The sequence below is a fragment of the Pithys albifrons genome, chromosome 6 (genome assembly GCF_047495875.1).
Source record: "Pithys albifrons albifrons isolate INPA30051 chromosome 6, PitAlb_v1, whole genome shotgun sequence".
Taxonomy (NCBI): Eukaryota; Metazoa; Chordata; class Aves; order Passeriformes; family Thamnophilidae; genus Pithys; species Pithys albifrons.
This window is the reverse complement of record NC_092463.1, coordinates 45,136,886-45,163,879: the sequence shown is the minus strand read 5'-3', so window position 1 is coordinate 45,163,879 and position 26,994 is coordinate 45,136,886. Positions and strand designations below refer to the sequence as shown.

Here is a 26,994-nt window from a genome sequence, read left to right as displayed (position 1 = left end):
AGATACAACTTCCATTGAGTTCCATTGGTTTAAGGTTCTACTGACAGGCCTCAACCTAGGTTTGTTTCTGCTACTTGCTATGTATAAATGCAACAAGAATAAGGAAGAACTTAAAAGACAGAATTGATTAAGTGAAAGAAGATGGAAGAGTTATACCTTCTCAGAGGCCAGTAAAGACACAGAGATTGAATGACTTGTCCAGAATGATGAAGCAGAAGTAGAAAATTGGTCAGGATTTATTGACTTCCAATCCAGTGCCTTGAGCTCATAACAAACTTTTTTTCTCCCAAATACCCCAGTATATATTAAGCTTATATGAGATCACTGTGGACATGCCTTCCCCCTACCTTTTGTTTTTACTTATTTTAAGGGAACTAGTGAGTTTTCCCTTGCGTATGCAATGAAATCATTGGTGATTGTATGTGCATGCTTTACATAATATGACCAAGTGAATCATAGAGTGCCATAATTACACAGATATATAGTTTTAGAAGGACCGAGACAGGCTGTTCAGTTAACTGTAACTCCACTCAGATTAATAAAAGAACTCAGTTGCCAATTACAATTAGACTTCTGAAAATGTCAGCTTTAAGGTATTTTATTTACAATATTATTTTTTAAAACAGCCTCTAGCAAATAGTTCAGTTATTAATATGAATATTACATTCTTGGCCCCCTTTAATTCTGACATGCAGGAACTGTAAATGAAAGTGATTTTTTTCTTCAGAGAATAAATCACAGAAGCAATCTTAAGCAAACTGGCAGTTTTCTATTAGAGCAAGATTCTATTCCCAGAGAGCTCTCAAAAAGATTTCAATTAGATGTTAAATTAGACACCTGAAATTCACAAATTTCTCTCAACTCCTTAGGCAAAAATAACAAGGTAATAACTTGATCAGCTCAGAGTATTTGGTGTTCTATTGTAAAATGTCTTCTTTTTAAAATAGATCAAATTTTTAGTTTGTAGTGTAAAAATTTTAGATTACTTGTCTACATGGGGGTTGAAGTCAATGGCTTCTTGGGAGAAGAAGCAAAAAATGGAATCCCCAGTGCTTTGAGCATTCATTTGAGAGATGAAGCATACTGATAAATGTGCAGTGTGGATAAACTTTTCAAATGTGCAATGCGTGGGTGATAGAAAAATTGTTAGCAGGGCGGAGATGGGTGTGTTCTATTTTGGCATCTAATCTCAGTTAGCATTTTGGGGTCAAGTTTTGTAAACAAAAGTTTTTCCATTATTTTGCTCTATCTGCATAAAATGTTTCTGGAATTACATGAAGGTCAACACAAGGTCATAGTGAATTTGTGTATACTTTCCATAACTATGCTGGCAGAGGAAAACAGATTTGCTTTTGTAGAATCCCTCTGAAGGCTTACTGTAGTTTAAATTCTTAGCTTGAAACCTGTAGGTATGTGTCATGGTTTAACCTCAGGCAGACACCAAGCCCCATGCAGCCACTCACTCTCTTACCAGTAGGACTGGGGAGAGAATCAGAAGGGTAAAATGTAGAGAACTTGTGGGTTGAGATGGAGACAGTTCAACAGAGAAAGCAAAAGCTGTGCACACAAGCAAAGCAAAACAGGGAATTGAGTCACTGCTTCCCATGGGCAAGCAGGTGTTCAGCCATCTCCAGGAGAGCAGGGACCCATCAGACTTTACCAGTTACTTGGGAAAACAAAAGCCATCACCTCAAACAGCCTCCCTTCTTCCTTCTTTCCCCCACTTTATATACTGAGCATAGTGTCATATGGTGTGGAATAACCCTTTGGTCAGTTTGGGTCACCAGTCCTGGCTGTGTCTCCTTCCAACCTCCCATGCACCCCCAACTTCCTCACCATTATGGCAGCATGAGAAGCAGGAAAGGCCTTGGCTCTGTGTAAGCCCTGCTCAGCAATAACAAAAACATCTCTATATTATCAACCGTGTGTTCAGCACAAAGCCAAAACATAGCCCCATCCCAGCCATGGTGAAGAAAATTTTCTCTACCCAAGCCAAAACCAGCACAATGTACTAACAAATATTGTTTCAACCAAACTAACCGAAAAATATTTGTGCCTTGCATTGTATTTTAGAAGAGTGTTTTGGATTTCTTCAAATGAAAGACAGGTAGTAGAACTCTCCTTGCTGGTACCAGTTTTTACCCAGTTACTGGTGATCTTACTGACAATGAATTCTAGGAGTTTCTGCCTGTGGAAAAGATGAAAATGGACATGAATATGGTGTGGAGGTCAAGGAGTTCACCTTACCGTTAATGGGAATGAAAGCTTGTGTGCAAGTTTTATGTCATTTAAACATTTTTCAAATGTGCTATTTATAAAAGTTAATGATGGTTTACCTGGGATAGTCCTTGGACCTAAACAAGATAATCCTTTGTGCAGAATGAATACTGTTTTCTAGGCCAACACTGCCTACAAGGTTTTTCCAATTATAAATGCCCGTGGTCTACAGGTCTGAATCTAAGATGATTTATATGCTCCAACATCTATTTAAGCCAGTGTAAGCCAGGTCCCTAGAAAATTAAGCAATACAGATGATTAATAAAATGATACAAACCCAGAAAAAATATTTCCTGGTCATTCATGGAACATTACAGTTTATTAATAAAGGATGTAGATAGTACCCAGATGCTGTCTGTTATGTATATCAGGTACCTGGCCATCAGAGAGGAATCCAGCTCCCACTGCTCTGACTTATAAGCTGTGTCAATGCCACTTCTTACAAAATGCCGCATCAAATTGTGCAGGATACTGTGCCTTCTAAACTGAGCAGTCACCATAAGATGATGTGTTCTTCCTGTCTGTCAGCAAACAAATATGTGTATTCTCAATTTCAGATATGTCAGTATTCACTGGCTTCACCAAGGGTTCATCAGGAGCTTGAAAAATATGCATGTGTTTAAATCTGTTACTGATTTGGTGCTGAAGTACTTAAATCTTTGAAACACATTTCTAGACATTTTATGTTAACTTCTTGTAGGATAGGGAGCATTCCTATGCAGTTTTAATAGTGAGGATTTTGCTCCTGTGTTGCCCAGAAATTCATTTTTTATAACTGCTTACCCTAAACCTTTTGCATTGTGGCCTCCTGCAGTTTCTTATCAGCATGGAGTCTGCCATAGTTATTTGTTTTCATAATTTTATTTTATAGGCAGAGTGTTTATTCTAAGATATTTCAACCAGAAGCAATAAAATGCTATACAGTATGTCAACAAAGCACATATTGGCAAATGCAGTAACATTCTAATGTTTAGCATGCAAGAGATACAAAACAGTCAGTTGCACATCTATGACATGGTGAAAAGAAATTACTTGAGTCTGAAAAGTGATGATGTATAATTTTGCTTATTCTGGGTCTTTCCTTCGCTGAAACTGTGTTCTGGAAATCATGTTACATTAGTATCAGATGCATGTATGCTGAAGCTTTATGTAATACTAGCCTAAATTTTAAGGATATGGAATTTGTCTTTGAAATTCAATATAGCTGCACATAACTTCTCCATATCCCCGCAGCCTTGCCTGCTACAAGTAGCAGGAATATAATAGATGTGTGCAAGGGAGGTTTTTAGATTCCTTGCCTTGAGCAAAATTAGTTAATGATATTCATTCAGATACAGTACAGTACAAATGGGGCACATTAAATGGCTTAAATTAGGTCAAATTGAATAATTGAATTTATTCTTTTACTTAAAAAGAGCTTAATCAGCTGAGAGTGTTAGAGTTATAAAAAATAGTTTAATTAAATATTAATTAGAAGTTTATGTTTTAAGCTTCCATATTATCACTTGCAGCAATATTATTTATGTATCTGTTTTTCCTCTTTACAGCTGCTGGGGGATGATGTTCAACCATTCTCACTTGATGAAGAATTTGACTATGACAATGTGGCACTGACCCCTAAGTTCTCTGAAGCTGAGCTGAAGGCCATTACAGAATTGTCTGAAGAGAAGAAAATGTGTTCAACATGAACTGAAGACTGAGTCAAAGGCGTTCTGTTGAAATGACATTTGTATGGCATAAATATAGCTCTTCATTGTACTCTTATTTAATGTTCTTATCTTCATGGCCAGTAAATGACATCCCTGAGACTTTCTGTTTATTCTACCAAGGTGCCTTGGAGCCTATATTGGCTTAGCATAGGTATGCTGGAGTGATTACTCTGTATGACCAAACAAGCTGGTGGATTTCAGAATAGCACCACAGCTGCTCTTGCTTATATCTGATACTGACTTGGTCCCAAAGCTGCCTTTTACATAGTTCTTTCAGTAATGCAATTAAGAGATTTTTTTTGCAGCTGGCAAACCAGCCTATGAACTTTTAAATATACAGAGTTACGTGAGTGAATAAATCTGGGAATATTTTTTTTCTATGTTCCTGTTTCCAATAAACATTTTGTGTTGATCAAAATTGACATGGTACAATTCCTAAAATTAAAACAGTAACTGGTCAAAAAAACCCCATCCACACAAATGGAAAAATAGCCATCTGATCCATTAAAAGAATTGGCATTGAAGGGCTCTAAGATTTTACTCTTTTTCATAAGAGATAGTTTTAAATACCAGTTTATAGCTTATAATCTGCATCACTCCAAGACAGCAAACTGGAGTTAAGTAAAGATTAGCTATATGGGTGGGAGAGAAGAATGTGCATCTCTGATGCAAGGCAGTATGTACTCTTTTTATGAAAAGTTTAGAATTCTTTTTTTTCATCTAACTGTGGAGGCTTTGCTATTGAGGTTGGTTTAACATCCAACACTGCATTGTATTATTGGTCATTTTCTGATACAACTGCATTTGCTAAAGGTTACTGGCCAAAATTTTGTCCTTGGTCTATCTCCATTATTTCTGAAGTGGGTGATTATCATGATAAATATGGGAAGAGTGCCTGAGCAGACACAGAAGACACCAAATCATAAGTTGTTCAAAGGCTGTGGGTGAGATCTCTGTGGCCAGTTGGCTGCTTCATTGACATCAATGTATAAAAGCAAAGAAAGCTGTTTTGATGCTCCAAGAGGGATTGTGTGGATCAGTAATTTTTTAGGCCATAATCATTCTTCACTGAAATCACAATAGCATTTCTTTTTTGAGGCATGATACTTACCTCCATTAGAGGGATATAATTTAACAGTGAGATTAACAAAAAAAAACCCAGATAAGAAAGAGGTCTCACAGAAGATATTTAAGGAGACTGATGTAAAAGTACAAACATGTTGTATAGAAAAAATGGTTTGTACAGGACTTTGCTAGTAGAATGTAATGAGAATATTGTTTTTTTAACATCTACACTCAAAAAGATGCCTGTGTTATAATGAAATGGTTTTTTTTTAGAATGTAATTGGCTATGTAGCAGATTGTGCTGTTTTTTTGAAATTGTTTTGTTTTGTTTTATGAGATTATGTGATGAAGTATTCTGTTGAACACAAGATATTTCAAATGAAGTACTTTAGATCTAACTGGAATTTTCAAGTGAAACATTCAGTTAAAAATTTCTGAACAGATCTAATTATTAATTCATCTTCTAAAAAACACACATAAGTGTATAAATGGCAAGGTTAAGAAGTAAGTTCTGGAAGAGCTCCATGAGCAAATCTGGAAGAAAGAAATTGAGAAATGCTGCATAATGGTGGCAAGATCAGCCTTTGAAAGCGTCAACAGAAAAATAATGGAGACAACCTCTTTAGTGTATATATGTATAACAAAAATAATGGAAGGAAGCTTCAGTTTGGGGGACCTCTGTGTACAGAATTTGCTATTCTGCAGACAAAGAATCAGCCATAAAAGCGAACTTTTGTAGTTTTGTGGAATGATAATTAAGTACTTCTTGTATATGGGGGTTTTTTTTGAAAGGTGTGAGACACACAAACTGTAGATCGGTCCTGTGGGAATCCTATCACCAGTAGAATCAATGAGAAGACTTGTCTAAGGGTTTGTAATGTTCTTCAGCACTGGAATCTCTTAAGTGCATTTTCTATTCATTTGATTATAAATTTTTCCCTGTACATTAGGGATACATCCAGCCATTCAGTTCCTTCTGTTATAGGCAGATGATTCTTACCAAATGTTCTGAGTACCTATTATGCTCCATAAGTGTCATTCAGTATAGTCATTATATGGTTTCGTTTGATATAAAGAAGCACTTTGCTGCAGAATACCCAACAAAATTGGAACTCTTTAGTGACATTCATCTTACATACAGAGAAATGGGGATAATTCACTTACATTTACACCATTTAAGAGTTAAGATTCTTGCTCTTTGTTAACAGACATGAATATCACAGTGAAAATTAGGCAATGTAGGCTACATTTTCTGAAAATGACATTTCATTGGCCTGCCCCTGTGGTTGTTTTTGGCTTATACTTTTCATTTGATTATCCTTCACAGAGGAGGCATATTTTCCTCTTCTCCATTACCAGGTTGTCATTTTTAAGAACATATTTTATGTGCATGTTAAATTTTATACTTGCACATGCAGTTAGTTACCTGGAATTGTTTCAGTGTTTGTGAGGTGATTTGAAATCTGAATAATATATATCTTTTCCTCTTGCAGCTTGTATTCTCTTTAATATTTAATATTTTCAGCAGGGACATTTGTCTTTTGTATTTATGGTCTTTTCAAAACATTTTTCCGGTTTTCCAGAAGAATTAAAGGCAAAACTCTCACATTGAACAGGAAACTTGAAGTGATACTTGGGATTTATTTAGGGGCTGCTGCAGAAAGGGAAAGCTTTCTCTCTACCACACTGACGAGGACTTTGAACTGCAAAATCTGTGATGTTGGGTGAACCCATTGGAAGAGAAGGCTGTGTGATGCATCTTTCTAATCCCTTTGTATTCATGACTTCATTGATGTCTAAAGTGCAGTAGAGATCTGCATCCTTATCAGTCAGTGAACTTATCTGACTGGTTATGGTAGATATTATCTACAACAAAATTTTTTTTTTTTTGGTATTAAACTTGTTGCTTACGTTGGTGTTATCAGAAGGGTAACACCAGCACTGTTTCTCTCCTGTCTTGATGGATCCTCAGTTATCAGGAGTGACTCTTTGAGTTCTATGGAAAGTAAAATCGTCCTTCCACTGGGACAGGAATCTGGATGGCTGTTTCCTTGGCTGGTTCTGGTGAAAGGTTGGATATTGTTAATGCACAGTTACATCTTGTGGGTGTAAAAGAAACAGTAATTATTTGCTGAGATAATGGGTGTGAAAGAATAAGATAAAAATTGAAGAAATGAAAAGAGATGCAGGTAAATCTGACTCAGACATTGTTATGGTTCTAAATATATTTCTATTAATGAACAAAGGTATCTTTGTATACACTTGCATACGCACAGTGCCACTGAAGTAAAATAATTTAGTATGGAAAGTACTCACCGGATAATTCAGAACCTTTTGAAGAAGATGGCATGGAAACAAATCCCTGCTCTTATGGAAAAGACCCTTTGATCCTCTGGCCTTCATTTTCTGCTGCTATGAACTGGCAGAACTCCGCTCAGGCCGTTTGTATTCATACAGAGCAGACAGGAGCCTGGTATTTACAGTCTTAGCTGAAAGAACATGGAGCCAAATCAATTAATGATTTAACTTCACTGAGTATATAGTTATGTATATAGCCCATTATCATTATATGAAAAGGTTTAAATGAGAAGCCAATGCAAATAAAATGTAAATAACATATCTTGTAACTATTCAGATACCAGTTTTACACAGGTAATTTTGAAAATTCTGTAGTAATGTGTGCTTAGAACATTGCTTTTTGCTTTAAGAAAAATATCACATTTTTAAGTTCCGTTCAAATAATGAAATTTGATTACTTACATAACTACTAAATATTCCAACCTCCTTTAAAGTGTTGGGGGTTTTTTGCATCTGCATCTTGCCAAAGATTGGAGGTGGGCTTTGCATTATCTTGGAATGGTTTTAAAAAGACCTGACATCTTCTGTAAAAACATACACTTTTTTGTAAAGGTGAACTGTCAGTGATGCAACACTACATGCAGAATAGGACCCAATTCCTAGTTGCTCAGCAACTTCATGTACATCATAGCGTGGGTAAACAGATATTTAGTATAAAAGTGTCCACTTTACGGATAGCAGGCTAATTTGTGTCCTATTGTCCTCTAACTTCAGTTTTACTTATGAGTCTTAGGCAGTAGCCTGGTCTGACCAGGGTATGAATTTTCACAGCCCTGTAAAGAGACTGTGAGACAATTCAGTTACACTGACCAAAGAAACTGAACCAGCAGTTTTGTACTTGGGCTCCAGGTGTACTCCATCCTGCTGAATAGTTTAGCTGAGTGTGGCTATTCACCTCTGTTCAGCAGAGATTTGTGTTACAACCATTGTGAATATGATACTCCTGAAGATGTGCAGTGGAAAAGTGGTGACTGACAAGGATTGGGGCAGAGGTTCGTTAGACTCTGTTAACTTTCTGGCACTGTGCTGATCAGGCGCCTCACTACCTTCCCTCACGGGCTGCATTTCAGCCTCAGCATTTTCAAGCCTCTCAGTAAAGTGAGGAAACCCCTGGCAAGGGTTCCTGCTGGCCTCAGGAGGTGAGCTCCTGCACCGCAGAGCCAGGCGCCTGTGATAGCAGAGGGATTCCCACCATGGTGCGCTTTCTTGTGGCCAGGTGTCAGTTGGCACAGGTGGGTCTGAGGTGCCACTTGTGTCCTGGGTGCCTCTCATGGAAAGGTGGCTGCCTTTGCTGGTCGTGGGCACATGCAGTTCTCCCAGGTGCTAAATGTCTGCCAATCCCTTGGGAAAACAAGGCAGGCAGTTTCCTTTTTAATGGTATTAAGTTGTAGAACATCTCAAAAAATGATGAATTTGGTAAATTTGTTATTGCTGGCTGTTGGAGGTGACACCTTGTGTTTTTCTGGCAATATAATGTACGACAACATTACAGGTGTATGAGCAGTGAAATACCTCAAGTTAGACTGGAGATGGTTTTAGTGCTTGTCTATGACAAGTTTGCAAGAAGAAAAGCAAGTGTTAATACGTACCGTCATTTTTATATACAAGCTGCTTTATTTGCAATTGCAATGCCTCACAGTTAAAATGGAAATCAATTTTAATGCCTTACAAAAATGCAGAAATATTTGTCTCATTTACAGCACTTTCAAAAAGGCCAGATAGTAAAATTTCCCTGATTAATGACCTATAATTTTATATACTCTCTGGTGCTTTCTTCAGTACATTTCTCTGCATAAATGTTTCAAAATAATAAGCAAAGATAGATCGGAACAAAATCCCTAAATCTAACTTCACAGTGAATTTCAGGTTTTGGAAACTCTCTCTGTATATATTCGAAGCCCTCTTTGATCTGAATAGTCCCAAACTTTGAAGAAGTAGATACTTTAAAAATCTCTAAGCAAACATTTCTCTGTGTAGTACCATAGTAGTACCAATCTGGCCTAAAAAAACCAAAGCAGTCAGGGACCTGCCTATGTAAATGTGACAATCGGAATAGCTGGACTCTCTACAAAGATAATAGATAAAAGAATAGTAGAATTAAACAGAAAATTTTATTCTTCTAGAGAGTGAACTATACTAAAATATTCTGTTGAATTCATGTAATTCTAGAGAGCCTTTGAATGCCCAACTGAAAAATTAAGAGTAATCATTTTGTAGTTCACATGGATTTACAACACAGTTAAGCCATTAAAATGAGATTAAAATTTGTGTGAGATTCTTCGGTATATTTTGTGGCAGTGCTAACACCATAAACTAAGGCTTTGGCCTCATTCTATCATATGTTAAAACAGAGTTTGTTCTTATGTGGCAGTTGTGGTTGAGGATTGTGGTGGCAGTTTCTGGAGAGCAGGTGTGTACTTGTAGCAAGTAAGCTCTAAGTTTAATAAGTTTTCTTGAATCTATCTGCTTTTCGGTCCATATGTACAAAAACTTGTAAAATGCAATATGATCTGCATAATTCTTAGAAAGAGGCAAATGTCATTTACTATGTTGCTTATGCTCCTCAGAATAACTTAGCAAGAGGATAAATTCTACCAATTACTTGAAAGTGTTGATTCTGCCATTTAGGTTTGCTGCAGATTGCACATCTGTTCTTTGAGAGAGAAATGTTGAAATGCATTTTTCATCGTCTTTTCCTTATTTTTGTTTTTGTCTTTCCTACGTCACTTTTGCAACTAGCTTCCTAAAACTTGACAAGATACTACATTAATCTGATGAGCTACTTTCCTGCTCGGTAAAATTTTAAAGTAAAAGATATGGAAGGCTGTTTGGGTCAGGAAGCATCAAAGCACAGTTAGCATTTCATGGTCAAGCTTAGCATTTGCATAGCTGTCAAAAACAAACAAGCAGGAAAATACAAATAATGGTCAGCCTACTTATTGAGTGAAAATTTATTTCCAAATAGCCTTTGTTCAAATCAGCTGCTTACACTTCATATCCTCTGCCCACCAAGGATTCTGTTTACTAACATATTTCAAAATCCAGACTGTCAAAAGTACAGCTTGCATTAGCTGAACAGCATTTCCTGCAATAAAATTGTGGTCCATTTAAGGCTCTTTGTTTCAGGTTGTGACACATTTCCTGAATTCCACAGATCTATTTGCCATTCATGAACATTAGTAATGTCAACTGCACAAAAAAACAATGGCCCAGTGGATAGCTTTCTGTCGAGGACAGGAAGAAGAGAGCTAGTGGGAAAAGATGTTGGCTGAGCAGCCAAATGTTGCTTGTGCTCCAGTTGTGTTGCTTGATGTCTTGCTTTTGATTCTTTCACAAAGTTTTTTTTGAGAATCTGTGTTGTCCAAAGAGATAGCTGAGTAACACCCCTCCTCACCGTGTCCCCCAACCCATATGTATGAACATGGTGGCAAACAAGTAATCAAATTCAATTGGCTACTATTTCAAGGATACTAGTTAGTGTTCGTTACAGGGTGTGTTTTACAAGGTGCTTGCATTTACTAATTGACAGGATTAGGCTCTGATCACAAATGTTCAAATGAGTGTTTATCTGGTACTGGTTGTAATCCTATACTTTCCCAAATGGAATTTTTGAAATGTGTATTCTTTTGATACTTTTCACTCTCTGCCCCAGAATAAACAGATCAAAGTCATCCATCAAAGATGATACTGAAAAGATGTGACTTGGAGTGCTCTGAACAGAAGTGATGAAATTTAAAATGCAATAAAATTAAATAATGTTAATTTACAGAAAACATCTTGCTGAAATTCAGATACACTGGACTCTGCAAGTGCCACAAAGGGAAGTTGGTGGAGCTGATTTGTTCAGACCAGTTAAAAGAAATCTGAAAAAACCCTCACTGGAGAATATGCTGCAGGAACAGAATAGTGCATCAGGCAGGAGCTGGACTTCATTAATGTTTTCCCTCTAAGATTAACATACATGGGAATGAATGGTTGAGGTTTGAAGAACTTTGCTATTTAAGATTATTATTGTCATAAGTCCCAATTCTTACACTAGAAGAAAGGATGTTTACTAGTGTTGCAGGTTCAGTCTGATTGTTTCAGTTCTGGAGCATCTCTACCAACTCCTGATTTGTACACAGGCTGGCAGCCCATTTATGAAGCATCACTGCCAGGACTTGCAAAAATGAGAAATGAGATATTATTTAAATATTCTGCTTTTTTGAACAGCCTCATTGCATTACAATTGCACAGTAAGACAAGAGAAAAGGCTTTTACTTTTTCCTGTTCTTAAGAAGGCAATTCAGTGTAGAATTTTGAAGTGGAATGCTGGATCATAACCACATCAGGGAATTGAGAAAACCTGTGTCTATATGTAGATCTTTTGCTCATGACTGCATGGCTCACCCTTGATCTCTTTGCCAAAGTAAATGACATCACTTTTGATCTTACTTTGGAATAAGTAAAGGTAATTTTTTTTCCAGAATCCAAAAGCAGTCAAATTTGTATTTTCAGGTCATGCTTCATTTACTGTTTTCTCTCCTTGCCTTTATTGAACTGCTACCATAAAGCAATCAATATAATGTAGGGTGATATACAGAGAACAAGGCATTGCATCACTGTATTTTTCAGCAGGAAAAGGGAACCTTCTCTGTAGTGAGAGCCAGAGAGGCCATCAAACCCTTTGTCTGGCCATCTGTCAATTTGAATAGATGGATACTGAGTTAAGCTGATATTTTTATGAAGTATTTGTACTACCCACATCAAGGAGGTGCTCCTGGATGAAATAATTCAGAGCAAAACTCAGCTGAGTCAACTTCAAAATAGTCTGTCTTTTGATCACTGTAAATTCGTCTTGATACACCCATCCCATATCAGAATCAACATAGCAAATACATGGACACACTGTCTGTTGTAGTTGGACTCATGTATAATGCTTCCAATTCTCTGGGACACTTCCAGAGAACTGTAGCTTACTAAGAGACCCCCCCAGAGAAGTATGTAATTTTTATTTATTTTGTATTGGAAAACATGCCTCTTTGTAATCCTGCCTCACCTTGTCCTCCCCAAAGGAATGGCTAAGGGACAATGCCAGCACCTAGGCTGATTACCACTTGATGTAACTGAGTGTTCAATTTTGCTTTTCAGTTCACCTTTCCTAATCTTTCTTTTCCAGGTGGAATTTTCCTCTGGTGCCAAGCACTGAGGAAATAAAAATGTGTTTCTTCAAACCACCTCCATCTTACTAACATTCAGAAAGATGTTTGCTGATGTATTCAATGTGAGGAAACTGATGGCTACCTCACAGTAAAGCTTCTCTGTTACAAATGTTAATTGTTTTAAGTCCTCTGGAGTTTTCTGTGACCTTTAGGTAATTTTTTTTTCATGATTGTTGATACAATCTCTCAGAAGAAGGGGAGAAAAGAAGTACTTTGCTGGCCTAGTTTCAAGTAAGCTCTAAAAGTTCAAGTGGACCAATTACACATAAAAGAGCAACAACTTTTGTAAAGCTTCATTTGGATCCCAGAGGGGAAAAATGATAGAAAATCAATTAACTTTCCATGTGAAAAAATATCTCATATTGCAAAGCTTTCCTTGCGTAGTTTTCTGATTATGTTTGGAAGCAAATTGCCTTGATTATACCTTTGATGGGAAGGAAAATTTTTTAATTAATTTAATACATGCTATAGCGGTGCTAAATTGTATCATGGAACAATTGAGTGGGCCTACACCAATATTTTTGCCCTGTTGAAAATGGATATTGCTCATTCAGTGAGTCATGCTCTTGCTGGGTTGACGCAATTATCCATTCATTGCAGAGCATATGACATAAAAGTTATTAGAGCCTTTTATACAGAAGAGAGGCTAAATGGAGTAAACAAAAAGCCCGTTTTAATGAAGAGTCTGAAATGTCTCTTGTGGTCAAAAATTTGGAAATATCTGAGCTGAATTTCAGAGCCTGTACACCCACTGAGGACTGAACTCAAACCCTAAGACAGCTCCTACTTTGGGAATCTTCACGTTTCAGATGTATTTTGTTTTGGTCTTGGAGTGAAATGAGGAGTGGAAGTGATTCTCTGTTAGCCGTGTACTAACATGATCCTCAAACTCATTTGCAGTTATGAACTATTGATAGCAAATTTGTAATAGCATCTCCAGTAGTTGCTTCACTAGCTGCTTCTTAAACCAATTTTTACCTCAAGCTGGAAACAGTTACATTTGTTGTGTTTGCTGAAAATAGGATTTTTAAATGTCTATTTAAATTCAAATGTTCTAAATATGACAAGGAACAACACATTCTTTTTTTTTTTCTTTTTCTTTTTTTTTAGCAAATAATGCATGTTATTATAATGCTTTTACATTATATTATTGAAAGAAAATAAGAATGTGAGTCACATCACTTTCCCTGACGGATCTTGTGTGCTGGGAATATATTTGACTGCACCATGTTTTTCATGCTGAGGGGTGCTGAGTCTTCTCTAGTGAGCTATAGAATCAAACATCCAAGAGTTGAGTAATAAAGGAAAGACTCCACCACCAGAGAAACTCTGTGAATTCACTCACAGCTATCAAAACTCAGATAAAATATTATCACCTATTTTTGTACTATCTCAAGGCCACATACAATGAAAAAAAACCTGTACAAGTGAGGAACAGTACTCGTTGCATGCTCTCTTGTTCTTTCTGATGTCTTAGAGAAGGGCCAGCTGTTGAGGGATTTACTTACAAAAGGAAGCCAGTAACTATGGTTATGAAAAGACTTGAGATGGAAGAGGAAGCTTTCTAGCAGCAGCGCGAAGGTGAATCTGTACTAGAAATTAATTTCAGAGGTGCAAAGTCATGGCTGTGAGCACTGTACCACAGGACTGGTAATTCCTGAACTAGTGTGTTCTGCATTATCTAGAGATTTAATTTTATTAGAGGTCCAGCGTTTCACAATTAACATTTTGAATTGTGACAGAATTGGGCTGGAAAACATCAGTATGCAAGAAGTGCTATCAGATGTGCTCTCTAGGCTTGTGTACCAATAAAAATATTTAAATTGACCAAAATGACAAAGCCAGGAACCAGAATAGCTGCATGACATTGCCTGGCATTAGGTGGAAAGGTGCAATTTGTGCCAGTTAATTCAGTAAAGATTGACTTCCTCGAGGATAGATTTCAATTTGCTTGTGGCTCACTGAGGACGTCAGGAGGGTGAAAGGGCCAACTCAGCACCTGCCCCTCCCAGAATCCGGCTGGTTGCTGCCAGTCCTTCGGGCCAGCTGGGGACTGTAACTTCAGTGACCTTGACCGTGATGATCAGACTTAATTTGGCTGTGTGTAGTCAGTAAATGTATCCACACTGCTGGTACAAACATAATTGCTTTTTGCATCTGTGGCATGAATGGTCCAGTGTAGCCCTCCACCTTCCCACCAGCAGAGTTTTTTAAAAATTGATTTCTTGTTGCTTTCTTATTTAAATTTTTCTTTCCCATCATCACAGATACCATACCTTTAGGTACTTTTTTAGTTCTCCCAAGTAAAAAATACAAAAAATATGGGATGCCTTCACACTGTTGTATTTTGATTACATTAATGTTTTGTATTTAATGTGTAGCCTTCTTCATCAAGAGTAAAAAAATACATTATTGCCATGTTGAAAGTCAAAAATAGATCATTTGGGAACTCTCTTAGTGCTGAGATCAGCATCACACTTAGCCAAGACCTAACCCCTCTGAAAAAGATGAAAAATTGTGTCAAAGGTGATTGAAAATGTCACTGATCCTTAAAGGCAATAATGTATGGCTAATATTGCCACTGTGACCAGAATGTGATTTCCATTGGATTATTCTAGGAAAGATACTGCTGGACAATTTCAGCAAAAATACTAAAGAAATATGGTATTTTTAGGAAAAACCCTCACCTCTGATCTATTCAAATGCTTGAATTTTCCACTTAGCCCTGGGATCATTAATTCCTAACTCAATTCCTGTGCCCCACAACAGACAAATAGCAGACTCCCAAATGTGCTGCTTGCTGGCTGACTCTCTTAAGAGACTAATGGCTGATGGGCACTGTTCCAGACTGTACTGTTTCCCAGTACCTAAACCCACAATAAAAAAAAATAAATGTTGAGGAGAATTTACTTGCCCTTAATGTTTTTCTGTTTCTCTAAAATAACACAAAAAGGAGGGCAACTGTATTGACACCATAAAACCAATTCTTGGTACAGAGCACACGGTGGCAATGCTGCACCACTCCTGAGCAGCTCTCCTACGGCACTTACCCAACCCATATTCATTTACTGAGCAATAAATAGATAGATGCAGTAGAGTGCTGCTTTACCCAGGGAATATTATAGTTGTACATGGTAGCACTGATTATGTTTTCTGTTAAAACAGAGAGTAAGGTACAGAAAAAATAATTTTTCTTCCTTTCTTTTTACCACTTTTGTATTATTTGCATGCATCCTAAGCACAGATACAGTTCAAGGTTTCCAGAAATAGTGTAGCTGGTGTTGAAAAAAGATATGACTACTTAGTTTCATTCCATAAACCTAAATACACCTGCCTTAGAGGAGCACTTAGGATAATAAAAACCTCCACTCATCACACACACAGAGAAATTGGGAACTGTGAAGTTTTCTGCTTCTCAAAAGAAAACTACTATTTAAACAAGTTAGCTGTGAACGTTCTCTTTCAAAAACATCTCTAGCCTAAATATAAGCTTCCCTAAATGTCTATAAAGAAATGGAAGGAAATTTCCTTAGCAGGAAAAGTTTCAGACACATGTAAAGAGGAGTTCCCAGGTTCAGTGGCCATGAAGGGCTCCTAGCACAAAACCGGTCAGAGTCAGTGTGGTTTGGCTGAACTCTTGAGTGATCACTGCAGCAGAACAGCAAAGGATTCATGCACCTCTGCTTTGTTCTCTGTTCAGCCTGACAGGAGGGCCCTTCAGAGGCAGACTGAGTAGCAGAGTACTTACATTACAAAGGCAACACTGCTGAGTGTTTTAGGTCTCTGGGTCTGTTGTCTTTCATATTTGTCCTGCTTTTGGTATAGTGGTGCAGCTCCATCAGCTCGGTTCCCAAGCTTCAGTCTTCTATGGTTTTTCCTCTGCTTTCACTGGTCTCTGCCCTGATAGACAAATTCCTCTGTGTGCCTCTGTCATGGTTCATCTGATATCCATTTCACCAACACAAAATTAATTGGTTATTTTTGATTCTATTTTTTCAACTTTTTAGTTCTAGACATGTATCAACCTCCACCTAGTTATTCTGATTCTCTTTAAAGAGTCTGGATTCACCTCTAGACATTGCATTCTTATAGAGCAAGTAGGAAAATACAGGTTATTTCATCTAACAAACAATGCCATGCTGTCTTTGTTCCCTTTTCCTAATTCCATGAGACACAAATGTAAACTAAAATGAAAAAAAAATGCCAAAGTGTGTGAGCAAACCCCAAGTACACCACACTGAACACCCTGCTTAGACTCATACTTGGGAGATAAGTGCATTCAAACTGGTTGGTATAGGTTGATTTTTATGAGCAGCACATACTCACAAAGGCCAGCAAAAAAAAAAATTGGGAATTAAACAAGTCCTTGGATTATGTTAGGTTACTGCAAAAAAAAAGCCATCTAAACCCTCTGAAAATATGTTGAAGTAATTGATACAGCAATAGCAGAAAAATGAAGTGGGGTTTCTTTTGATGTCTAAAGCCCTTTTTAGGTGTACATTTCCAGGATGAAGATCAAGAGGTCTACAATTCCATGTCTTTGTTGATTCACAGGAGGCATAGATTAAGTGGAAAAATTAGAATGGAAACTGGCTAACAACTGCTAACAGGAGTTTGGTATCTTAGTTCTTACATCTCCCTGCATCCAAAACACAAAATGGAGACCTTCAAAAATGTATTTAGGGAGGAAACTTAAGTGCCATACAATTATTTTTTCACATGTGTACCAGGTCATATGTTATGATCATTATTTCTACTGTGATTATTTTTAAAAAGGAGAAATAAATAAGAAGAAAGGGCCATGGTAATGAATTTTCTTGAAATGTGTCATCCTTAAGCCATAGAGCTGAAACTGTGAAAATTCCATTTCAATCCTCGCATGCAACCCAGACCTACCATGCGTGCCACTGTCTGCCCAGGGCACACTGACAGAGTTACTAATCTTTCAGTCATACTACCCACCCTAAGAGCAAGCAGCCTGTCTGTGTCTCCAGTGAAGCTTCTTCCAACTTGCTATCTTCCCTGCCTCAGAAATGCTATGATAGCTCCCATACCCAGTGCTGTTTTCCTGTCATTTCTCCCTATTTAGCCTCTGCCAAGTCTCCACTTGCCCAACACCCATCAATAGTGCATCAGGATTGTACTTTGTGTGATTTTCTGTGTTCTTTGCTTTACAGCCCACGTTGCTGGAGATTAACAATCCAGATGAATTTCATCAGGAGCTCTTTGCCCAGCTGCCTACAATCACAAGGCAAAGAAATGCACCACCCTATATGCCTCAGTGATTTAGCTTACCTTCATCTTTCTGGTTTTATTTTAAACCTGAGTTTGAAACTGACAGGGACAAAATCAAACACAACTCATAAGACAATGATAAATCTCTTTTGTGAAAATTATTGTCTGTGAAATGCAAAGAAATAGCTAAGCTAAACATTTGTAATTTAGAAAGAAGGACATTAAGAAGATCCTTAAAAAAAATTCTTGCTGGCTTTTGCTTGTTTTCTCCCCTCACACATAAGTAAAATATTAGTTTTCTAATCTCAAACAAGTGTTGAAAGCCCAAACATCTGCCAGTTGCTCTAAAAAAATATGCTTTTGACACTTCATATTAATGGCATGATATTCTGCAGCATCTTCTGCCAATCATTTTTAAAAGACAGTACGAGTGTCATTTTTGTAGTCAAGGTTTTAAGTCCCTGGAATGCCCAGCAAGGTGTTACTGGTGTGCAGATTTATTTCCACTGAGCAGCTGGGAGTATTTCAGCAATGGAAAGATGCTGAAGAGAAATACAGTAGGTATAGAGAGTAACAGCAGACACTGTAGAGTGCTGACTGAGGTCTACAAGTTTACAGATATTGTGATTTTTAATGCTCATCATCACTAGTTCACAGTATCTTCACTCTCCTACCTTGATAATATTTTACTTGGTCAAGGTTTGATCGTAACGAATAACAAAATCCATGGTACATCATATATTTTCTCTTCTGCAGGCACATGGAAAAAGTGTGAGCATCACATATGGATGTTGAATGAACAATCCTGCTTTCATGAAGTACAACACAGAAAGGATGTATTGTGTGGGTTTCAGATGTAATATAAGCTCTTTTAGAGGCAGAGAATGAGATTCCCCATTCACTTCTGCAAGAGTGGATTATAAAAACACAAGTAGTTCAGACAGGACCATGGAAATGTAATTGTCTAGCCTTCCCTGCAACTAAAACCAGTTTGTCCTCATAGGAAGTGACACAGGCTAGAAAATGGTTAGTGGAGACAGTGGCTCCGCTATCCTTACTATCTCACTTTACTCCTCTCTACTACTTGGGCAATCTGTTTTATAGGAAACATCATTTGAGATTGCATTGTCTTTGGGAAACTTCCTTTTCATGCTTTATTACTTCTCAGTGGAAGCTACTTGTTTTGGGTGGTCTGAGCATATGCAGCAGTATGAGAGCTCCTGCAAGATGCTTAAAGTATATTTCGACATTTTCCATGCTGTTCCATGACAGATGTTTTGTCCAGTCACATTAATCTGTTATCTTGGAAATAAGTTCAAAATAAGAAAATGCTGACCTAATTTCCCCCCCTTTTCCTTACTTTAAAAATCTGCTCTAGTGCCTTATTGATGTCAGAGGAGTGAAGCACCAGTAACAAGCAGTAATATTTATCCCTTGCATAAAGGTATTATCTTTCTGTTCCTTATCATGTGATATTTCCAAATTGAAAATTTATTAAAAATCCTTACTACTCAGCTTGTGACTCAATCTGTTTGGTTTCTTGCCATTGTGGGGTTAAGCATATCTGGTTCACATTGTTGAGATCACTGGGGATTTGTTTCTTCCTCAGAAGTAATTATTTTGAGCTTCTCAGTTCCATGAGCAATCATCCTTTGGCCCTCATGTTCAACATCATTGTTGCTACCAAAAAAAACCCAAAACAAAACAACTGGGATTTAGTGTGTGGGCTATGAAAAGAGTGGTTTTGATCTCCCAGACTCCTTGCCCACTGCACGATGAACTAAATTCTTCTTTAATTAATATCTGTGATACCAAAGAATGTGTCTATAACAAAATTTACTGGTGGCAATGCTGGGAAGTGCTTTAGACATAGAAAAGAGCCAGAACACTCAGGGGACAATGCTTTCCCTTGACAATAGAAGCAACATGAATTAGATGAAATTCAGCATTATATAGTGAAAGGAAATTCACATGAGGAAGGATTTGCCAATAATCAGCCCTCCTAGGATCTTACCAGACTTCTGTTAAGAAGAATGGGAAGGGTTAGACCCTGAGATTAGCTCAGTTCGTTAAAACTTGGTTGTAATAATGCCAAGGTCATGGGTTCAATACCCAATATGGGGCACTGACTTAAGAGTTGGACTCGATGATCCTTGTGGGTCCCTTCCAACTCAGAATAGTCTGGGATTCTGGGAACTTTGGCATTATCAACATAAGAAGAATGCAACACAGCTTCAAGTTCAGTCTTCTATTCTGGCCCTTTAAAATGTGCACTTCCTTAACAAATAACATATTGGACAATAACAAGGAATTAATATATTTTCCCCGATGATATTATAAAAGCATGTATCTGTTTGTTTAGTTTGTTAATGGCTTGTTGGTGTCTTTCTTTGCAAGAGGTTTTTTCTGTTCCCAACATCTAAAGACAGAGAAAAGACTATTGTCTAAGTTTTTGTTTTCTTTGAGTGTTATCCCTGAAGGCACATGCATTTGCTTGAAAATAATTGCAAATGTCACAATTCCGATTTAAGTGTATATATCACCTGACTTTCAGGGAAAAGTGTACTGAAGTTGCTAGTAAACTCTAGCCTAGAAATACTCTGGAATCTTCAGTTCCTAAAACATATTTCATAAGCAGCATTTCCCTTCTAGTCTATAGCAACAAGATTTGATATTTACATATTGCCCCACACAGGCCTCACATAATGTTGCCAGATTCTTTATGATCAACTGATGTAAACGACTTCTGAGACAAAATGAAATCTATGTGGGTCAACCCACAGAATAAAACAAAGTTTCAATTGTATTCCAAAGATGAACTAAGAAAAGGAGGAAATAGATCTTGACTGAGGACAGCTGTTCCTTCAGGAAAAAAAGCACAAGAAAAGCCACTACATCAATACTGTGAGAAGCAAGGCCATGCCAAATTTATCCCACACCTTGGCAACGTATCAGATCAATGTATCACAGAGAATGCAGGAAAATACAGAACAGACATTAAGGAAGTCAGAGCAGGTAAGCAGCATTCTTGAAATTTCCAAGAAGTCCTGCTCTGAGAAAGGACTGACCTGTATTTACTTTTTGGACTAGGTTTTCACTGCTCAAGTATTAAGCTTACTAGTATTGACTTAAACTACATCTGTCAATACACCTGCCTCGTATCTGGACTTATTCCTGATATTAAAAATACTTTAAAATATACAGTGGGTGGGAACACCAACAAACTTGCATCTGGAATTGCAGATCTCATATTACATTCATTTGCTACCTGATGTGTTGAATGGGGTTTTGTTACTGTTCCTGCTACTTAATTCCACAATTCGAGCTTTGAGGGCTCCTTCTAGCAAACACTTATGACTTGCTTTGCAGTCACCTGAACATCTCTGGTCTCCCAACTGCAGATTTCTACAAGAGCTCTGTACATTCAACTACATTTTGGTGGGAATTCAACAAAGTGAGAAACTGAAACAGCAATCTTCAGACACTGGCGTAAGCACAGCACACAAGAAATCAGACAGGAGAGTAGTCATTTGAACATTAGGAATATTTCAGATCTTGTTGCAGCTATGGTGAGAAGTAAAGGCTTTTTTGTTGTCCTGAAGGCTTCATGGCTTTGTTTGCAACTTTTGCCTTTCACCACTCTGTGCCTGGATAAAAAAAAAAACCTGTCCAGATGAATACAATTTTCTATTTACTTGATGAAGAAAGGATTTTATATTATTCATAAAATGGCTTTTCTTGATTTATTTATTTTTTCCCCTGGAACACGGTGCAATTCTAGAAAATTTATCTCCTGAAGAGGACAAACTGTGAGATCACACAATTCCAGGGGGATGTTCAGTGACACTGGGATAATTTGTATCCAGAGAGTGGTGTACTTTGCCTCCTATTTGAAGAGTAGAGGAGGTCTATCTAACCTTCCTCACTGCATATATTAAGAGCTCCTCTGTTTGTTTCATATTGGAGCAAGGAATGACAGACACTGCATGAACCCCCAGCTAGTCAGTTTTTCACTACAGAACTGAAATTCAGCAAAGGGAGATAAATGAGAATACTTCAAGACCTAAAGAAATCTGTTGTTCTTGTGTTAATAAAAGAAAACTGAACAAATGAAGGAATAAGACAGAGAAGATTAAGTGACTCCTTATCTCATAGCGCAGTGACATTTTCTCATCCTTCTTAGAATTCATGGCCAGCTCTAGGAGTTGTGTTAGTAAACTTATAAATTAAATTCAAACTACTTGCTGAACTTCAAAATATTTTCCCTAATGCCCATTAGATTGAAAAGAAATCTTCATTATTTCTCTATTTGTCAATGGCTTGCTTCTGTGTATGTTATTTTGTGAGTTACCAGTAGCTGAGGCATTGCTTTACCTTTATTTAGAGTGGTTGGATATATAGAGTTATACATACTATGAAATAAGTAATAATTTATGACAAGGTGTGCAGTATGCAAAATGTCATATAGTTTGCAGAAAATAATGTATGAACCAAGTGCAAATACATTAACTTAACCAACTATCTGGAAAGCAAGTTTAATGAAAGAGGGTAATTAATGCAAAATAGGAGGAGAAAGGCATTGTAGTGACAGAAAACACTATATAGTATATGTATTTAATATAGGGATCTTTATGAATTAATAACTCATCTCTGAGTCAAGTACACAGATACTTGTCTTGGTAGGGACAGTCGTATAAATCTGAATGGGCCAGTTGTGCCTGAACAGCAAAAAAATTTCTGGAGGCTCAGTTTAGCAAATCTTAGTCTGTTCTGGGGTGTCACACATCAAGGTATGTGTTTCAAAAACATGTTCCTACAACATTTAAAGCAAATATCCATGTCTCATTCGAAGTCCCATTTCTGCAATATATATTAGTAGAAAAGGTAAGACAACTAAATGTCTTCAAGTCTGTGCATTTTAAATGAGTTGCTGCATGTTGTGATCTTTGGGAAAGGTATGCTTATACCCTCAGGCACACACATAAAATGATGACTACAAAATTTTTCAATACTTATCTGTGGTACATTCCCAAGTCAGCTTCAAAAGACTAGATTTCTTGGTTACACTCTAAACCTGTCTTGTTTTCTGTGCCAACACCAGAATTTACACTGTAAAGCTCCTGACCTTCAAGTCAGGAGCTTTCCCTGAAGTCCTCTTTGTTGATACTACTTTCCTTACTATTTGCTGTGATTAGCTAATTTCAGCCTTTGCAGACATTAGTAAGCTTAGGCTTAATGAAGGCCATCAGAATCTAAAAAAATCCCACTGTTAGGAGCATGGACCTGCCATCTTACTCTCTCTTCCTATAATGTCTGACTCAGTTTTCCTCCCAGTGCTTCTGGCCTCAAGTGCTACAGCTTGTTAGGCTACAGAAGAAGCTAGTCTGTATTTCAGTAACTTCTCATGTCTGCAGGCCCATGACATCCAGATTTTTATGTGAGGGAAACAAAGACATAAAATGAGCCTGAAGAAATAGGTTTCGAGAGAAGCGTTCATTCTGGTTGATATCCTTCTCCTCTCCTAGAAGCTGTGGCAGTCCTCCCCCACATACACTGCAGGCTCTGCTGGTATGGTTTCTGAAGCTCATTACAAATTGCCATAGGTGATAAAGATGACTAGCTATGTATTTCTTCCTGCAATGTGGGCTACAGTGTGAAATTTAAGAGCCCCTCAATATATGGAAAATCCAACTTATGACTGAATGGGCCTTTCTAGCACCATGAATCTCTGTCTATAGATATACAGCCATTAGAATCCTGTTTTCTGTAGGCCGCACAATTAAATTTATGGGACTAGGCAATCTGCAGAGGTAGCTGTCATTCTATGAGACAGAACATATGCTGTCTCCTACACTGAAATACACAGTACTGTGTTCTGAAAGTCTTTGTAGCTCATATTAATCTAAAATAAATCATATATATTGAAAACATACCCTAATTTTAGGGGCAAGGAAAAAATATAACACAATCTTGTTTGACTGCCTTCTCTCCATTTGAATTTGGAGCATAAATCATGAAGCTGTAACCAGAGGAAGTAAAAAAAGAATTCCTCACACAGTCTTTGCTCATAATTTTATTTCCACAGTTGCTATTTAGAGTGAAATCTTATACTCAGCCATTCAGATATAGGCTCTCTTGGCAGATAATATTCTCAAAAACCTCTTATGGAAAAGACTATCACAATGTCTGTGATAAAATGAAGATGCTCTTAACTTGAATATGCAAATGAATATTATTAAATCTCACTAATCACTTATATAGTGATTATTTGTATTCCAGTAAAAGACACAGTTTTAAACGTTTGTTTGCATAATTAAAAAACCCAAAACACTAAGAAACAGAAATGGTTCCTATTTTAATTACTATTTTAACTGACAATACCTAGAACTGATGACAACAGAAACTATTTTCCATATCACTAGCAGAAAAGTGTTACATATGGAGTAGTATGGCATTATAGACTGGAAATTCTATATTTTTAGGAAAGCATACCTTGAAAATTCTAACTGCAATTATGTATTTCTTAGTCACTAAGAATATGTGTGGTCTACTTTTTAACTAGCTTATTAATAATTTCCCTAAATAGCTTGGTGGTTAATATGGTAAAAAAACCCCAAAAAACACAACCAAAAAAAAACAACACAAAACCCCCCAAAAACCCCAGACCACATTCTAGTTCCTTTTTTATCCTTTCATAGAATGTGTTTATAGCATGCATTGAAAATCACATGAAAAAGCCATATCTTCTGCTCTGTCTTTGCTTTGGGGACTTGGATGACATTAGTAAGGAACAGCAGTAGCTACTAAACCAGCTTGCATATGGATGAGCAGGAACAAAAGCCATCTTGCCTAATGTCAGATAGTGGTCTGAAGTTTATACTTATCCCCTTTTTGAACTCAAGATTCAAGGAAGTCCCTTTAGTCCAAGTCATTTACGAATTTTGTTCTCCCCTCACAAGTAAGAGAATTGTATGTATCCTGCACTCACAGCTCTCACTAAGTTAATGTATCTCAAAAATCTCTACACATATTAGAGAAAAAGTTCGTATTCCCCTTAAATACACTTTGAAAGCTACCTTTTGTAGGTCACCTCACTGTTACAAAATTCATTAATTGTTTTTTTCTTAACAATGCCTTCTTTCATGCGTTTTGTTGTGTACACTGGGTGTTTTGATTGTATCTAATCATAATTTTCAACCATTGTTCAAGCTACAAGGGAAAAACTGTGCTGACAATAGTGCTAAGTGTTGTTTGCTTCCAGCAATCTGTAGAGATTTGTTGGTTCATTTCTTTTCCCAACAGTAACCTCATGATATCCACACTGCCTGATAGTTCTCAAAAGAAAAGCCTCCAATAAAATCTAGTTTTTAAGTCAGGTCTGTTTACCTCATTATTTCTTTTTGAATCCTCTTTGAAATAACTCTTAACCTGCCTTTAAACTCTTTGCAGTTATTATTCTATATATTTAGGGTACAGAAGGCTCTTCAAGGAATCTACTTCTGACTCATTCTGGGAAAAATATATAAAGGGATTTAAGCTATATGTATTTACAGATGAAAATCCATAACATATCTTTTATTGATTCATGTCTGTTGATGTTCTATTGTTTGTTCAATTTTGTCAAACAAACTTGGCACACTGAATCCTTCCATTTTTAATTATATTGAATTCTTACAGTTGCTATGCTTTGTTTTCAGGTTTGCCTCGAGGACTCTCCCAAACTGGCTTGCTGCTCAGATGGAGAGCCTGCCTGCTGGTGCACCCAAAGACCTTTTATTCAGCCTCAGGGGATGATGGGCTGTTTCCTTAGCTCTCCTGTAGCACACAGGTGAGTTAAGGGAGAAGAGAGCCATCTGGATCAAGTAGCTACTCTTCATAACAAGGCAACAGAGATGAACACAGCTATTTATGGGATCCATATCTGCATTAATAAATTAAGACAGAGCTTAACAGGTGCAATTTAAAGACCAGTCAGGCATTTTTATTCAGTAAATTTTGAAACAACCTCTGCATTTGGTTGTATAGTTACACATTTTGGTTCTGGTATCCATTGTCTTCTTACGTTTTGTGAAATAAGATGTTACTCAAAGAGGTGAGCTTAACAACAAGGAAAAATGCTAGTTTCTTTTATCTTCTACTCAGTAAACATTCTGTGATTTTTCCTAATTTAATTTACCAATAAATAAAAAAGTTTTATGAATTCCACTGTTTTTCTGCTGTGTAAACTTTTGATCTTATTATGTTTAACTATACCATTATAAACCGAATCATCATCAACAATAGCATCACCACACTCTAGGCCTGCATAGTATTTATTTCACAACTTGTGGTTCATGTGAATTTAGATATGTCATTTTCTACCAGTTCTTTCTTTTTCTTGAGGAATGATAATGAAAAATGCTGGAATAAAACTTCATTTAATGAACTTTTTTTTCAATTAAGTCTATTTTTTCTGCTATGAAAAAAGAAAACTGCTTCAGGTAAATATTCTATTACTTGATCCCTTCAAAAATCAGTCTACGAGGAATAATTATATAACTCTGTCCCTTTTTTTTTCTGTTCAAATGTATCTAGAGTACCAGTATTTTCTCTATTCCTTCCACTTAGCTTCAGAACTTTTTTTCATGCCATTTATCTTATAGCCAGAATTGAGACATATTCCTTTATCATATTGAATAGTTCTCAGATTGATTTTGAAGGGGTTGAAATACCCTATATAGCAGCACCCACATGAAAAGGAAATTTTATGAATGACATTTCTTGTTTTATTGCCCTTGTTTCTTCCTCCTCTCTCTTAGTGATTCTGCTTGTGGGAAACACACCAGACTATGAGGTATGGAAAGAACAAGCTTTGATTTTGGACCTCAAAGGACAGCGCTGAAAAGCACCCTGAACCTGACAAGCTGCATACATGAGAGACTTGTTGAAGTTTTAAAATTATACTTGTACCGTGTTCTTAGTTACAAAGTTTTTTGTATCACCTCTCTCCATCGCTATCACTTCCCCAGGTGCAAGACCCTGCATTTGCCTTTGCTGAGTTTCAGATAGGTCTTCTACACCCATCTGTCCTATGTAGTACTATTTATCAGACACACTCTTTTGGATGCAAGGATGGCAGGCCCATGTTGAATAGCCTGTATGTCACTCAC

General features: G+C 37.1%; 1 protein-coding gene across 5 annotated transcripts in view; it reads left to right on the top strand.

The window, feature by feature from the left end:
• IFTAP (intraflagellar transport associated protein) overlaps nt 1-26,715 on the top strand; it is a 62,841-nt gene extending 36,126 nt beyond the window's left edge. For 3 of the 5 annotated variants that reach the window (XM_071558662.1, XM_071558664.1, XM_071558661.1), the window contains 2 exons: nt 25,543-25,673; nt 26,644-26,715. In XM_071558662.1, the coding sequence (XP_071414763.1) occupies nt 25,543-25,673; nt 26,644-26,677 (165 nt within the window). In that variant the 3' untranslated portion in view covers nt 26,678-26,715. Of the gene's footprint in view, nt 1-3,824; nt 6,665-25,542; nt 25,674-26,643 lie in introns of those variants that run through there. The other 2 variants (XR_011698088.1, XM_071558663.1) reach the window with 2 other exon arrangements.
• Nucleotides 26,716-26,994: the final 279 nt, after the last annotated feature.